The 16,194-nt window shown below is 43.4% G+C and overlaps 1 protein-coding gene across 2 annotated transcripts; it reads left to right on the top strand.

Annotated features, from left to right (window-relative positions):
- Positions 1-2,028: 2,028 nt before the first annotated feature.
- Positions 2,029-11,097, top strand: LOC115140928 (antizyme inhibitor 1-like). Of its 2 annotated transcripts, none has more exons than XM_029679417.2 (12): positions 2,029-2,172; positions 4,309-4,431; positions 5,797-6,108; positions 6,564-6,737; positions 7,105-7,277; positions 7,408-7,542; positions 7,982-8,063; positions 8,191-8,265; positions 8,518-8,680; positions 8,830-8,945; positions 9,544-9,758; positions 10,046-11,097. In XM_029679417.2, exons 3-12 carry the CDS (start codon positions 6,007-6,009, stop codon positions 10,158-10,160), a joined length of 1,350 nt encoding a protein of 449 aa, XP_029535277.1. In that variant the 5' UTR covers positions 2,029-2,172; positions 4,309-4,431; positions 5,797-6,006; the 3' UTR covers positions 10,161-11,097. The 2 variants fall into 2 exon arrangements, with proteins under 2 accessions (XP_029535277.1, XP_029535276.1); XM_029679416.2 differs by lacking the exon at positions 2,029-2,172 and adding an exon at positions 3,369-3,572.
- The last annotated feature ends 5,097 nt before the right edge of the window (positions 11,098-16,194 follow it).

Here is a 16,194-nt window from a genome sequence, read left to right as displayed (position 1 = left end):
ATTCATTTGGATTTAGCCATTTCAACCTCCCCATACCTCTTCTACACAACAAAGAATGGAGGGGTTTACTTGAACTATCAAAGGCCATGCGCTTAGACAACCACTGTGATACCAGTTATTCAATGAAGAATTGAGTTTTCCACTAGGTTCACTAGTCTTGTGATGTTGTGCTTTGTTGCAGCATAACATAACACTATCTGAGAACTGTGAGGAATACCTTAATTTGTCCTCAAATGTAACTATTATATTTTTGTTGGAGGTGTAGTGATTTGAAAAGGCAAATCGGATGGATACTAATTAACACAAATAGGTTTCCCTTTTATAGGAACAATAACAATAACATACATTGGTTATTGATTATTTTAAGTTCCACTATGATTTATTATCACAATTCATAGAGTCCTCTGATAAAAGAACATGGAGCTTTCATTGTGTGTAAAATATGTGGTGTTTGCTCATGCAACAGTAATTGTGTTCATATCATCTGGCTGTTGGTCATACTAAATAACTCTGTGTGTATAATGTAGGCTTTAGTGGGGTGATATTTTGATGTAATCTGGCCCCGTTTGCAGATGAGAATTCCAGTTGCACAATGCAAGCCACTGGAGTGTTTTCACTCACTGTGGGCGGTAAACACTACGACAGCAAGTGTGCTCAGTGTCCCGGGCTATTATGATCACAACAATGGAAATCAAACATGATGTTTTTCTGGAAGCCACTTTAGATGCTATGTGTGATTATGATTAGACTCAATGCATACCCTCATCTACAGTCTTGGAGAACAGACACAAAGCTCGGAACAGATTCTTTTGTGTTGTGGTCCATAGGATAAACTTTTGCTCTCAAGTCTTGACAATTGGCCAAGAAACATTTATGTTTGAGCAAAACAAACAGAACCATTGTGTATTTTTCCCTTACCAATACACATAGCTCATCTGACATTATGAGTTCACACTCCTCTAACCACCGTCTATCTAAGATAAACAGGCCACATGTGTGGGTTTGGACTTTGCACATAAGCTATGTACCGGTGGCTATTCATAGGAGCTAAGTACATGTCCTAAGCTTACTCCATCATTATATAATAAGGAATTTAAATCATATTTGGTCCTTTGCAGCTAAATACAAAGTGATCAGGGCCAATTGAAAATCATACGGGACCAATAATAGTCTCATAATTGTTCTTAGATATAAAGAAATGATGTACATTATTACAGTTTGAATTGCAATGTAATGTTTGAATTGTAATGCATAAAGAGACATAGTTATCCATATATTTCATTTCAATGTTCATTGTTCCCGCCCTGGATGCCTCCAATTTTGACCAAAGGAACATGCACTGTGGACATGCTGAAAATGGACATTGGCCACAAAACAAGACAGCTGATATGGATTCCTGTAAGACAACGTGTATGAAAATAAGAAAGGGTACAATAACAGTAGCCTGTTTTTATATATTCTAAATATAATATTTTAAAAAACAGTTCCCAGAATATACAATTTCATGAAGTGCTATTTTCATTCTCACATGCACTTAGCCTATCAACCACTTGTGAAACCCTGTATGTGTGGTATGCTGGTGGTGTCTAAGCCTTAGGAGCCATGACTAACTTCTAAAGGTGATCATAGCCTATACCACAATGTAAATACATACAATCTCTGTACGCAGAGAGCAGCATAGGTTTGTGGCTGCAGGAGAAGCAAGTGGATGGCTGTTCAGACAGATCCCTGAGGACTACACTCACTAATTACTCTATGAATCCCATTGTCTGTAAATAAATAGAAAATACATCACAACAAAATGTAACATTACCTACATAACCAAGTTATCATTGAGACAACAGTCAACAGGTAGATAAAAAAAACTGTCAAATTAGTCAATTGAATTTTTCCAATTTGGAATAGACCTCCTTCTCCACCAATAGGCAAGAAGGGTGGCGTGTAAATTCATCTGTGGGAAATATACTCCTTTGCGTCTTCAGATGGAAGCAAAACTTCACAAACTCTCGGCAGACAAGGCTGAGGTTGTTAAAACACCTGCAATCTAATTTCACACTGTTGAACTTCAAGCATGTGTTGCCAGAATACAAGAGAGGAGTACCAGTGACAATTTGTGGACAACATTTACATTTATCGCGGTGCCATGGGAAAAAGCATGAAGACGTAACCAAGGTAACCATACTATCTGATTGAGACATTACATTCTCAGAACCGTAGTAGTCTATTCTGGCAATAATTTAATATAAAATAATATAATATTAAAGGGGAAATCTGCATTTCAAACAATAACAATCCACCTATCCCGCCACTGTTTTGGTAAATAGCTGAGAAATGGGGCTGGAGAAATCAAATTCATAGACAGAGCTATGGATGAAATAAATGGTCCGACCATATAAAATGACTTTTGAGGCTTTACAGTGTTTGTTTACAAAACATGTGGTAAACAAGCTTATATTTCGGGTTATGATAGGGTACGGCAGTTGAACTAAGCTCATGAGGCATTTATGAGTTTCAATAATCTTTCAATAATCGATGGGTAGAGATCGTTCATTTAAAAGTACACTTTTTTAATGTAGCAATCGCAGATTGCTAATAATAAATACAAATGATAATAATAAATACAAATAAATACATAAATATAAATACAAATGATAAATAATGAGTTGTATTCAACATAATTCTCAGCATATCAATAGCATAGGTATAATTGCATATATTATCACAAAAACTAGATATCACACATGAAGAGAATAAAATAATGCTTAGAAATAAAATACAAGCCAAACTATTTAGCTATTATCACTCTCATTTGCTTTGACAGCTCGAAAACCCCGCCCATCTGACGTTATTTTCCGCTCCCCTTTCTTCCAAAGATTTTTTATAACTAAACCAAGATAGACCACAGCGTGTCGTTTCCAATAGGAACAAATGAGTCCTAGTGGGCAGAACAGGCAAAGGAGGTGGGCAGAGCCAAGCACGAGCTTAGCAAGATCCTATTTTCCTGTTCTAGCTACATCTGCATATTTCCGTTAGGGAACTCCTACTGTATGAAGTGCGCGTGTGCAATAACTCAATTCGCCGTTGCACTCCTTTATAAGCAACGCGATTTTAAAAAACTTTTACAAAGGGAAAAGTCTACCAAAATTAGTCCACTCTGTTCAAAACAGATTATACTTTTGGGAACAGAAAACTGTATTGAGATCAAATGTTTAATCGATGAGAAAATTACCAGAATTTAGGCCCAAATCCATCTCCATCCATCTTCTTGCTGGCCACTGGGCTTCCTCTCACTACCAGATTTGGTAGTCAGTGGAAACGCCAAGCGAATGCTTCACATTTATACATCCGGTGAAATATCTGTCTCATTGTTCTATCTGTGTTTCTTTCTCTCTGTCGACTTCGGCAGTTTTGCTCGCTGCGTAGCTACGAAAGGGTTCGATTTAGCTTCAAATCTCGATCTGCACCTCCGCTTTGATGGCATTTTTTCTTTCCTATAGTGCCCCCGCCACTCTTTGAAAATTCCACCTAAAAGGAAAAAACGATCCACCCCAAATATTGGGTTTTATTCTCACGTAAGTACCTTCTAGCTACCTAGCTTGCTCGCTAACTGGCTAGGTAAGTTGCTAACGTTAACTGTTTAAGGAGGGAAATTAGCTAGCGTTAGCCGCAGATGGCTACGAAAGGTAATGAACGAACTAACTAAAGACTGACTGTCATTATTGTCGTCATTCATCAAAGTTATTTAGCTAGCTATTTTAGTTTATTATATATTATCATAGCTAGCTAGCTGTGCTAGCTATATAATTAACATTAGCTACGATTACTTTGAAAACGTTATCGGGTTGTTTCTAGCTAACTAGTGAATCCCTAGACGCCATATAACTAGCATTCGCAATCTTATTTAAAGCCATTTATCACACAGGGTTAGCTAATGTTCGCCTGCTGAGTTGGCATGTAATATAAGTTAACTGGCTAGCTATGGACGGTTTGTTTTGACATTTTAGTGTTGTTATTTTGAAAACCACAGTAGTACAATCAATAGCTATTTAGTTAAGGTTGGAACTTCGTTAACAACATTTAGCATATTCGAAAACATAAGGTACAACGTGGCACTTGAATTCATTCAAAACTGAGAAATTATTTAGGATTATGAAAACCATAACAACCTGTGAAAACCACCAGTCCCTAACGATCAATTAACCTATGTCTTGCTTTCCCATTCAATATTTTTTTTGATCTCATCTAATCCTCTGAGCCAGCTTTGCCTCTCTTTCCTCTTGACTCAACTGTATCTTGTCTTCTGTGCAGGTGTACAATTACTACCCAGAGGGCTTAGGGGCGGCTCTCCGCCGAGAGCCGTTCGACTTCAACGCCGAGCCACCTTGGGATCCTAGCTGATAGTGGGGGAGCTCCATCTCCTAACTCGTCCATGTGAGTAGACATCAGGTCGAGTAGGAGGAGTAATGATCTCTGTTCAGTTTAGCCTCTTAGATCATAATAATTATAAAACACTATGGACAGGGGGACCTTGATCCTAGATCAGCACCCCTACTCTGAGACGCTTTGTGAATATGGGTCCAAGTCACGCTGACACCATAATAACCCAAACATGTCCTTGTGGTGACTGTTGAAATAACAATAGCATAGTGTTGTGCTACTTTTATCTGATGCTCTCTGTCCCTGTTTTTACTGGTGACTGGTTAGATCCAGTAACAGAGAGGAGGGGCCACTCAGCTATGAGTCATAGTTGAAACACAATGTTTCCTGTCTTCACCTGTAACCTAAATGTTATGATTTCTTTGTGTATGTCATGTTGTAAGCCTACTGTTAGATTTGTAATATGCTTTTATTTCCTCCCAAGTCTTTACCCCAATGAAGTTGGTGGTCTGTAGAGTTAAGCATTTTTCAGTCACACACACATTTTTGTCCATTAACCTAAACGAGACCATGATTTGTGACCTTTGATCTTTTGTGTTAATTGTAGTGGGTTGTTGTCAGTGTTTTCAGACTGCTGAGATGTTGTTTTAGTCATGCCACGACTGTCCTGTTTCTTAGAGCCATTCCAGCTTGCTATCATGAAGCTGTCTCTGTTTTTGAACTGCCAATACAAGGCTCCCAGCCATAGAACAGAGACAGGGAGACACACAGCACCCTTATGATCACAATAGTCCAACCTGGCTGTGCGACACTGCACCCCTCTGATCACAGACAGTGTTCTGGTCCAATCCAGCCATCAGACATTGCAGTCTGTGAGGCCAACCAACCAGACATTGTGTCACTGCACACACCCAGGCCCACAGACCCAGGCCCACAATGCTCTACTGACTGACGTATTATGTAACATTATTGAATGCAGAGATCTGACATCCCATGCCGCTGGTATTGTACCCAGATAATGCCATCAAAAGAAACCCTAATGGGTCACTGCCAGTGGGATTAATCCTAATTGTCAGGAGTAATTGATGGTTAGGTAAACAAACTCCATGCCCCAGAGGTCTTGTTTTCACAGTGGCTGTCCAGACACCCAGACTTTCCCATACGCAGCCCCATAACGTGATTTCCACCTCGACCTCTGATTGGCTGCCCTCACAACTATCTTGGTTCACAAACCATCCTAAAGGCTTAACTGGTCAAACTAAGTGTAACATGTAGACTAACTGCTTTAGCCTTTTTCTGTCAAATAATTCCTTTTTTCTTTCCCTCCATTTTTGTAATGATTAGATGGAACTCATTTTCCCCATCCACTTCAATAGTTAGGGCTATATTTCACGCTGCCTCTCTTCCTGTGTTTTCCAGTTTGCTGCATACTATCAAGGACCCCAGGGGCTCAGAGAGAGACCACTTCACCCAGGGGCTCAGAGAGAGACCACTTCACCCAGGGGCTCAGAGAGAGACCACTTCACCCAGGGGCTCAGAGAGAGACCACTTCACACAGAGGATCAGAGAGAGACCACTTCACACAGGCATAATTCTTTATGACTGGCAGATTAGCAGACAGCAGTTGAGATGAAGGGACTAGCTGACGAACCAAACTACTCCGTCGCCCTGCTGGAGGGAGCAACGGCCCTCAGCGATGTGGTTGAGAATCACATTTATGAACAAACACTGGTAAGTACTGTGAAGAGACATTCTCTGTACATTAAAATACTTGCACATTTTGAAGTCTTGCTACTTTATAGCGTATTGAAGTTGTGCAATTGGAAATGAGATTAGTTGATTGCCTAATCCGGAAATAGATTGATAAATTCTAGCAATCACCACATAAATAAATTGATTGAGGATGTGACAAAGTACAATGCTGCTGTGTAAAACTGTGTGCCAGTCTCGCCCCACTTGGTTGAAGTGGCAAGTTAATGAGTCATTAACGCTGACCACACTCTGTATGCTTTCAATTCACACCAGTGGAAAAATGAGGTTGCAGATCGCTCTTATGTAATTGTATGGTGTTTGATGAGAGACAGTAAGAATAATCAGTCATGGTGTACTTGACAGATTCAGGTGAATGACGTCATAGCATGCCAGACAGCCAGTAAACCTGTCGTGTCATGTTTTTCTTTCCTCAGGCTGAGAAGAATGCGTTCTTCGTGGCAGACTTGGGGGTCCTTATGAGGCAACATGTTCGCTGGCGAACCCACATGCCCCAGATGCGTCCCTTCTACGCTGTCCAAGCCAACAGCAGCCTGGCTGTCATTGAGATCCTAGCTGCTCTCGGCACTGGCTTCATCTGCACCAGCAAGGTGCCCGCAGCGCTCTCTCCCACTACTACTATTATAACACTGTATAACAAACAACCTGTCCAGATCAAATTGCATTTTAGTGTAGACTAACTTACTGGTCCTTTTCCACAGCTTTAGGATGTTTTTCAGTTAAATACATTTTTATAGATTCTTGGCTTACATCAGTTGCAGCTTCTCACAGCTCTGATTACCATCATTTTGTTGGGCCAATTACTGCTTTATAACGGCTTCATAAGTCGACTGGCCTCTACTCACAGAAAATAGGAAGGAGCGCCATCTATTGGAGAAATGTCTCTCTGCAACAGCGCATTGCTCCTTCACAACTTAGAGCTGTAATATCAACGTTGATGTTTTTGTGTCTTTTCAGTATGAGTTGGAGCTTGTGCAGGGCTATGGCGTTCCCTCTGAAGACATTATCTACAGCGGTGTATGTAAACAGCTCTCCCAGATCAAGTATGCCGCTAAGAACGGCATCGACTTCCTGGTGTGTGACAACGAGGCCGAGCTACGCAAGATCGCTCGCTGCCATCCCCGTGCCAAGTAGGTGTCCATGTAACTGTTATTAGACCGTTATTTTAAAAGTCTATATTTCATACTCTCTACAATACAACTACAATGGGTATGAATATGAAATACCTAAAAACGCTCATCTCCCTCCATCTCTGCTCAGACTGCTGCTGCAGGTGGCCACAGAGGCTTCCAGCGAGGGTGATGAGATGGGCATGGCGTTTGGCTCCAAGCTGAAGGACTGCAGACACCTGCTGGAGAGTGCCAAAGAGCAGGGCCTGCAGGTGGTGGGGGTCAGGTGAGTCCTTCTGCAACGCCAACCTTTGCGCTGATCTACGCTCTGGTTCTATTTTCAAGATTTCAACGTGCAACTCACAGCCGAGATCAATAGGCCATAGTGGCTGGCGCTCTGACCACACGTTAAACTTCCAGTTAATCAGGTCAGAATCTCCAGTGTAGCCCCTATGCTTGGCTACTGGAATTCAGTTTTTTTTTTTATCACCTGCCTAATGAAGCTGCCGTATATTTTCCGTCTTTCACTTAAACAATGGAGATGAACCAGACAATCAGTTTTAGGTTTACTGGAGTTTTTGGCAGTTTTGTTGTTTCACTTTTTTTTCTCACTTTGGGTGACCTCCAAGCACGCTCAACTTGCCCGACTGCTCAGTTTCCGTTCCTCAGTCAATCCCTGATTTATATGGTATTCTCATGACATCATCATTATCCCCATGATGCAGGTTCCACATTCCCAGCTCCTGTGACGACCCTCAGGCCTACAGCCATGCAGTGTCTGACGCTCGCTGTGTCTTTGACATGGGGGTGAGTTAGCTAGTGCTTACGTTATGGGACTTTGAATGTGCATAATATGTGAAGGAGACAGCCATAAATATTCACCACCCTGCTGTTATATTTTGAAGTTTACGTTTTCTTTTAATGTTGTTTTCAGGAGGATATTGGCTTCAGTATGACAATCCTGGATATTGGAGGTGGATTCAACGGCTCAGAGACTCAGCTGAAACAGGTCATTATTGGATGATAGTTAGCTCGTTACATAGTACTGATTTAGATGGTTTACTTCAGCTGAATTAATACGTGACTCAGTCAGTCAAAGGTCACAAACCACTTCACCCTCTTTCTGGTGTCAGGCCTGTACTAGTAATGTGTTTTTCAAAGGAAAGCCTTCACCCAGCTTATCTTTGAATTTGAACAAACACACTCTATAGAATGCCTGTTAGGCTGAAGGTGCTGACTGTTTTTTCCCCTCTGGTAACAGATTAACAGTGCAGTCAGGCCGTTGTTGGACCTGTACTTCCCTGCATCGTCTGGCGTCTCCATCATGGCAGAGCCTGGCAGTTACTACGTGTCCTCCTCCTTCACCCTGGCTGTCAACATCATCGCTAAGGAAGTAGGCGCCCGGGATCTTCATGGCAATCTCGGTCAGTGGCAGTACCTTCTCAATACCTAGCATATGAAGCTGGTCAAAATCAGTAATCATGGTTCGGCAGACCTAGATGCTCCAGCAGACCAGCACACACCTTTTCTACTATTGTGTCTCATGACTCTTGTCTGCCATACCTCTTTACAGATGAACCATCTCCCAACGATGAGCCAGAGTTCCTGTACTACATGAACGATGGGGTGTACGGCTCGTTCACTAGCAAGCTAGCAGACAATGTGATTCCAGCTCCGGCTCTGCCCAAGGTGAGTTTTGGCTTCAGGGCTTAGTGAACTACATTTACCAAGCTATGCGTCCTCCGAAACACAACCCAACCAACTCGCACAGCGCGCATCCAACCCGGAAGCCAGCCGCACCAATGTGTCGGAGGAAACACCGTGCACCTGGCGACCTGGTTAGCGTGCACTGCGCCCGCCCCGCCACAGAAGTCGCTAGTGCGCAATGAGACAAGGATATCCCTACCGGCCAAACCCTCCCTAACCCGGACGCCGCCAATTGTGTGCCATGGGCCTCCCGGTCGCGGCCGGCTGCGACAGAGCCTGGGCTCGAACCCAGTCTCCGGTGGCACAGTTACCATTGCCCTAGACCACTGCGCCACCCGTGAGGCCCTAACAAACTACATTTTAAATAAACAAAATGACTAGTGAAATGCATGAAATGACAACGATTCTGCATTTTTGTGATTTTTGCATCACCAAGCAAAGTTAAGTTTAATTAAATTTCCTATCTCAAGCACCCTGGAGTGAATATTAGGACTGCATCCCAAATGGAAACCCTATTTACTCATAAGCATGGCCCATAAGTCTCTCTAAATGACTCTCTCTGTGTCCCTGGATGTCCCAGAGCGGTGTGTCTGAGGAACCGGTGTTTGCCAGCAGTCTGTGGGGTCCGTCGGGTGATGAGCTGGACCAGGTGGTGGATCAGTGTCTGCTGCCAGAGCTCAGTGTGGGAGACTGGCTGATCTTCAACAACGCTGGGGCCTATAGCCTGGGCCCTCCGTCCACTTTCACAGATTCACCCAGACCCCCCGTCTACTACACCATCTCTACTGGAGACTGGTAAGAGACAGATGAATGTCAGACTGGCACTGTCACTGTTTGAAATGGGGAGCTGTTGAGGATTTGATTTGATTTATTGTTTGAGGTGAGTTTCCCCCATTTAATGTATGTAAAGTGCTTTCACCACCTGGAAAAGTGTTATTAATATTTATTTGGGACCTACTGATTTTTATTTTAACAGTTGTGTGCTGCCATCGGCCTTTTGCTGCTGTTATTTTTCTATATTGTTTTGGTAGTCCTTTGAAGATAATTATTTTCAACAAGTTTTGTTATTTTGTTGTTGACAGGTTTGAGATGCAGGATGCTGGTATCACCCAGGGCCTCAGCATGAAGAACTTTTCTCTGGTTCCCTACTTTCTCCACTCCAGCCAATCAGACGAAGCCCTGTCGGTCCCAGCTTAGGCTAGCTGAACCAATCCCATGTCTCTGCTGTGCTGATCTCACCTGGTCAACATTCCAATGGGAGGAAAAGACTGAATGGTGCTTGCTGGCTAAAAGCTTTTTATTATTCATTTCATAAGGAATTGAGCTTTTTTTTGGGGGGGGGGGGTGACAAGCCCTATACAGTATGTTGTTGGCTCTCTCAAGGAATAGCACAGGTGTTCCTTCCTTTCCACATTCAGTAAAATAGTATGCAACAAAATGGATGAGTCTGTAGGGATGGAACTCCCACCTGTGTGGGTATCCCATGCGGTTACAGTTTACATACAGTAAATACATACAATGGAATTTAAAAGTTAATATTTGAAACATGTATTATATTGCCTATATGTCTCCTTTTGCCAGTCTTGTAAATTCAATTGTCTACCTACTCAAAAGTGGAGCAGTTAACAAAAACCTGATGTTTTAAAGCCATTTTTGGATGCTTTGCTAAAACATATTTATGTCTATTTATGGTTTTGTTGGTTGTCTTTTTTTTTTTGTGCTATGAATATCTGGTCCCCTGGCACTTATGATCAGTCAGTATTTAAAAGGCGGCCAATGATGCATCCCCCTATTCCCTATTTAGTGCAATACTTTTGACCAGATCCCTATCTAGGGAATAGTGTCATTTGGGATGCATATAACAGTGCAGTGCCTCAGATGAAGGGGAACTCTATTTGATTCAAGCAATATGAGTACAGAATATCATTCACTTAACATCTCGTTGATAGGGAGCTTGTGCTCACACTAAATATAAACCGTCTTGAGACTATTATCATAATGCAACATTGATGTTTCATTTGTTTTTTAAATCCCTCTTCCTTACAAGTCTCTGTGGAAAGAATTGTCCAACATCTGTGAATTGGTCTCCAGTTTTGTCTAAAGTAAATTAATATAAAAGCTCTCTGAATCATAATGTGTATATGTTGTTCTTGCTGGTAAAATGTGAATTTTCACCCACCGCTTATTAACAGCACTGTAACATACTCAGTGGACAGTTTATTAGGTACACTCATCTAGTTTTGCCTCCAGAACAGCCTGAATTCTTTGGGGCATGGACACATTGATCAATTTGTATCAAAATAAAATGTTATTGGTCACATACATTTAGCAGATATTATTGCAGGTGTAGCGAAATGCTTGTGTTCCTAGCTTCAACAGTGTAGTAGTATCTAACAATACACACATGTAAAAGAATGGAATGAAGAAATATATAAATATTAGCTCGAGCAATGTCGGAGTGGCATTGACAAAAATACGGTAGAATAGAATACAGTATATACTTAAGATAAGTAAAGCAGTATGTAAACATTAAAGTGACTAGTGTTCTATTCTTAAATTGGCAGCAGCCTCTAAGGCTGATAGCCTTGAGATCGCTGTCTCTCGGTCCCAGCTTATATGCACCTGTACTGACTTCGCCTTCATGATGACAGCGGGGTGTACAGGCCGTGGCTCAGGTGGTTGATGTTATTGATGATCTTTTTGGCCTTCCTGTGACATCGGGTGCTGTTGGTGTCCTGGAGGGCAGGTAGTTTGCCCTCGGTGATGCATTGGGCAGACTGCACCTCCCTCTGGAGAGCCCTGCGGTTGCGGGCGTCGCAATTGCCATACCAGGCGGTGATACAGCCTGACAGGATACTCTCAATTGTGCATCTGTAAAAGTTTGTGAGGATTTTAGGAGCCAAGCAAAATTTCTTCAGCCTCCTGAGGTTGAAGAGGTGCTGTTGCGCCTTCTTCACCGCATTGTCTGTGGGTGGACCATTTCAGATCGACAGTGATGAGTACGCCTGGGAACTTGAAGCTTTACACCTTCTCCACTGCGGTCCCGTTGGTGTGGATAGGGGCGTGCTCCCTCTGTTTCCTGAAGTCCAAAATCAGCTCCTTGGTTTTGATGAGGTGAGAGGTTATTTTCCTGGCACCACTCTCCTAGGGCCCTCACCTCCCTTTAGGCTGTCTTGTCATTGTTGGTAATCAGGCCTACTAATGTTATCTGCAAACTTTATTGAGTTGGAGGCGTGCGTGGCCGCGCAGTCATTGGTGAACAGGGAGTACAGGAGGGGGCTGAGCACGCAACCTTGTGGGGCCCCTGTGTTGAGGATCAGCGAAGTGGAGGTGTTGTTTCCTACCTTCACCACCTGGGGGCGGCCCGTCAGGAAGTCCAGGACCCAGTTGCAAAGGGCGGGGTTCAGACCCCAGGGCCCTGAGCTTAATTATGAGCTTGGAGGGTACTATGGTGTTGAATGCTGAGCTATAGTCACTGAACAGCATTCTTACATAGGTATTCCTCTTGTGCAGATGGGATAGTGAAGTGCGATGGCATCGTCTGTGGATCTATTGGAAAGGTAAGAAAATTGAAGTGGGTCTTGGTGTAAGGTAGAAGTGATATGATCCTTAACTAGCCTCTCAAAGCACTTCATGGAACAACGGTGGACATCTTGAAGCAAGTGGGGACAGCAGACAGGTATCGGGAGAGATTGAATATGTCTGTAAACACTCCAGTCAGCTGGTCTGCACATGCTCTGAGGACATGGCTAGGGATGCCGTCTGGGCCTGCAGCCTTGCGAGGGTTAACACACTTAAATGTCTTACTCACGTCAGCAACGGAGAAGGAGGACCCACGGTCCTTGGTAGCGGATCGCGTCGGTGGCAGTGTGTTATCCTCAAAGCGGGCGAAGGTGTTTAGCTTGTCCAGAAGCAAGGTCAAGAGACCTTACGTGTGCCAAGAAAACATTCCCCACACCATTCCGCCACCATCCTGTACCATTGACACAGAGCCATAGACTTGTGCGGCTTACTCGAAATCCTGACTGCCATCAGGATGACGCAACAGGAACCGGGATTCGTCAGACCAGGCAAAGTTTTTACACTCCTCAATCGTCCAGTGTTGGTGATTGCATGCCCAGTGGAGCCGCTTCTTCTTGTTTTTAGCGGATAGGAAAGCTGCTATAGCCCATTCGTGACAAGGACCGACGAGTTGTACGTTCCGATATGCGTCCTGCACACCACTGTTGTACGCTGTTATTTGCCTGTTTGTGGCCCACCTTCTAGCTTGCACGATTCTTGCCATTCTCCTTCGACCTCTCATCAACGAGCAGTTTTCGCCCACAGGACTGCAGCTGACTGGATGTTTTTTGTTTGTCGCTCCATTCTTGGAAAGCCTTAGACACTGTCGTGCATGAAAAGCCTAAGAGGACAGCTGTTTCTGAGATACTGGAACAGGTGCGCCTGGCACCGACGATCATAACACGCTCAAAGTCGCTTAGGTCACTCGTTTTGCCCAATCTAACGCTCAATGCAACAGTAACTGGATGCCTGTCGGCCTGCTTTATATAGCAGGCCACATGAATCAGTCTCTGTAGGAGCAAACCAATTTCGGAAATGTGCTGATGTACCTAATAAACTGTCCACTGTGTGCATATTCCAATAGAACAGGATGTGTTGTCTATTTTTCACTGAGGATAACAATGTTGAGTAAATGGTTGTATGTTTACACTACACAGAAAGTGAATGCCTTTCAATGGAAGGAAACTCCGTTGACCTCTCACCTACTATTCAACACTGTCTTGAACTGACACAGATAGGTGCCCAGAGAGAGGGGTATACTACAAAGCAGGATCAATGAGCTTAGGGCAGCTAACTTTAATAAACAACCATAAATAACAGGTGATTTTCTGGTTCATTAAGAAAGCTAAAAATAGATACACTTTATATACAAAAGTATGTGGACACCACTTCAAATTAGTGGATTTGGCTATTTCAGCCACACCTGTTTCTGACAGGTGTATAAAATCGAGCACACAGTTATGCATTCTCCATAGACAAACATTGGCAGTAGAATGGCCTTACTGAAGAGCTCAGTGACTTTCAATGTGGCACAGTCATAGGATGTCACCTTTCCAACAAGTCACTTTGTAAAATTTCTGCCTTGATAGAGCTGCGCCGATGAACTGTAAGTGCTGTTATTGTGAAGTGGAAACGTTTAGGAGCAACAACGGTTCAGTAGCGAAGTGGTAGGCCACACAAGCTCACAGAACAGGACTGCCAAGTGCTGAAACGTGTAGCGAATAAAATAAAAAATCTGTCCTCTGTTGCAGCACTCCCTGTCGAGATCCAAACTGCCTCTCGAAGCAACAACAGCACAATAAATGTTCGTCGGGAGCTTCATGAAATGGGTTTCCAGCCTCACACAAGCCTAAGATCACCATGCGCAATGCCAAGCGTCGGCTGGAGTTGTGTAAAGCTCGCTGTCTCCATCTGACAGTATAACGGACAAATCTGGGTTTGGCAGATGCCAGGAGAATGCAACCTGCCCCAATACATAGTGCCGGCTGTAAAGTTTTGTTGAGGAAGAATAATGGTCTGGGGCTGTTTTTCATGTTTCGGGCTAGGCCCCTTAGTTCCAGTGAATGGAAATCTTAGCGCTACAGCATACACTGACATTCTAGACGATTCTGTGCTTCCAACTTCGTGGCAACAGTTCGGAGAAGGTCCTTTCCTGTTTCAGAATGACAATGCCCCCGTGTACAAAGCGAGGTCCATACAGAAATAGTTTGTCGAGATCATTGTGGAAGTACTTGACTGGCCTGCACAGAGCCCTGACTTCAACCTCATCTAACATTTTTGGGATGAATTGGAACGCCGACTGCAAGCCAGGCCTAATCGCCCAACATCAATGTCTGACCTCACTAGTGCTCGTGGCTGAGTGAAAGCAAGTCCCCACAGCAATGTTCCAACATCTAGTGCATTGGTATTCAACTCTTACTCTATGAGGTCCGCTGCGTGCTGGTTTTCTGTTTTACCTAATAATCAATCGCACACACCTGGTGTCTCAGGTCTAAATCAGTCCCTGATTAGAGGGGAACAATGAAAATAAACCAGTGGAAGTGGCTGCGAGGTTGAGATTTGAGTTTGAGGGATATATTGTAAAGCCTTCCCAGAAGACTGGAGGCTGTTTTAGCAGCAAAGGGGGGACCAACTCCATATCAATGCCCCTGATTTTAGAATGAGATGTTCGACAAGCAGGTGTCTACATTCTCTTGGTCATGCAGTGTATGTGTTATTGGTTGTTGAGTCAATTAGACCATGGCCATTTCAAGTTTATTTTTCTAGCTGGCTAACTCCTTTTATCTTGCTTTGTAGTTTACCCCTCAGTTCAGTAACGCAACACATTTCCTCCCACAGTGTGGTGCTCTCAATGTGAGCAAGACCAAGGAGATGATCATGGACTACAGGAAAAGGAGTGCCGAACGCCCCCATTCACATTGACGGGGCTGTAGTGGAGCGGGTCGAGAATTTCAAGTTCCTTGGTGTCCACATCACCAACAAACTATCATGGTCCAAACACACTAAGAAAGTCATGAAGAGGGCATGACAACGCCCTTTCCCTCTCAGGAGAAAGAAAAGATTTGGCATGGGTCCCCAGAACCTCAAAAAGTTCTACAGCTGCACCATCGAGAGCATCCTGATCGTTTGCTTCACCACCTGGTATGGCAACTGCTTGGCATCCGACTGTAAGGCGCTACATTGTGTACAGCCCAGTACATAACTGGGGCCAAGCGTCTTGCCATCCAGGACCTAGGCGTGTCAGAGGAAGGGCCCAAAAATTGTCAAAGACTCCAGTCACCCAAGTCATAGACTGTTCTCTCTGCTACCGCACGGCAAGATGCACCGGAGTGCCAAGTCTAGGTCCAAAAGGCTCTTTAACAGCTTCTACCCCCAAGCCATAAGACTGCTGAACAATTGATAAAATGGCCCCCCAGATTATTTACATTGACCCCCACACCTTTGTTTTTACACTGCTGCTACTTGCTGTCAATTATCTATGCAGTCACTTTACCTCTACCTACTTGTACAAATGATCTCTTTAGTAAATATTTTGTTAACTATTTCTTAAACTGCATTGTTGGTTAAGGGCTTGTAAGTAAGCATTTCAATGTAAGGTCTACACCGGTTGTATTTGGCACGTGTGACAAAAAACATTTGATTTGAATTCAACACAATTACGACAAACTAG

The sequence above is a fragment of the Oncorhynchus nerka genome, linkage group LG14 (assembly GCF_034236695.1).
Source record: "Oncorhynchus nerka isolate Pitt River linkage group LG14, Oner_Uvic_2.0, whole genome shotgun sequence".
Lineage (NCBI taxonomy): Eukaryota > Metazoa > Chordata > Actinopteri > Salmoniformes > Salmonidae > Oncorhynchus > Oncorhynchus nerka.
The sequence above is the reverse complement of the archived record's forward strand: the minus strand, read 5'-3'. Positions and strand labels throughout refer to the sequence as shown.

Excerpts from the sequence above, each read along its gene's own strand:
- LOC115140928 (XM_029679417.2), top strand. The coding sequence starts at position 6,007 with ATGAAGGGACTAGCTGACGAACCAAACTACTCCGTCGCCCTGCTGGAG. Across the intron at positions 8,681-8,829 it reads GGATCTTCATGGCAATCTCG|ATGAACCATCTCCCAACGAT; the intron begins GTCAGTGGCAGT and ends ACCTCTTTACAG. Across the intron at positions 8,946-9,543 it reads CAGCTCCGGCTCTGCCCAAG|AGCGGTGTGTCTGAGGAACC; the intron begins GTGAGTTTTGGC and ends TGGATGTCCCAG.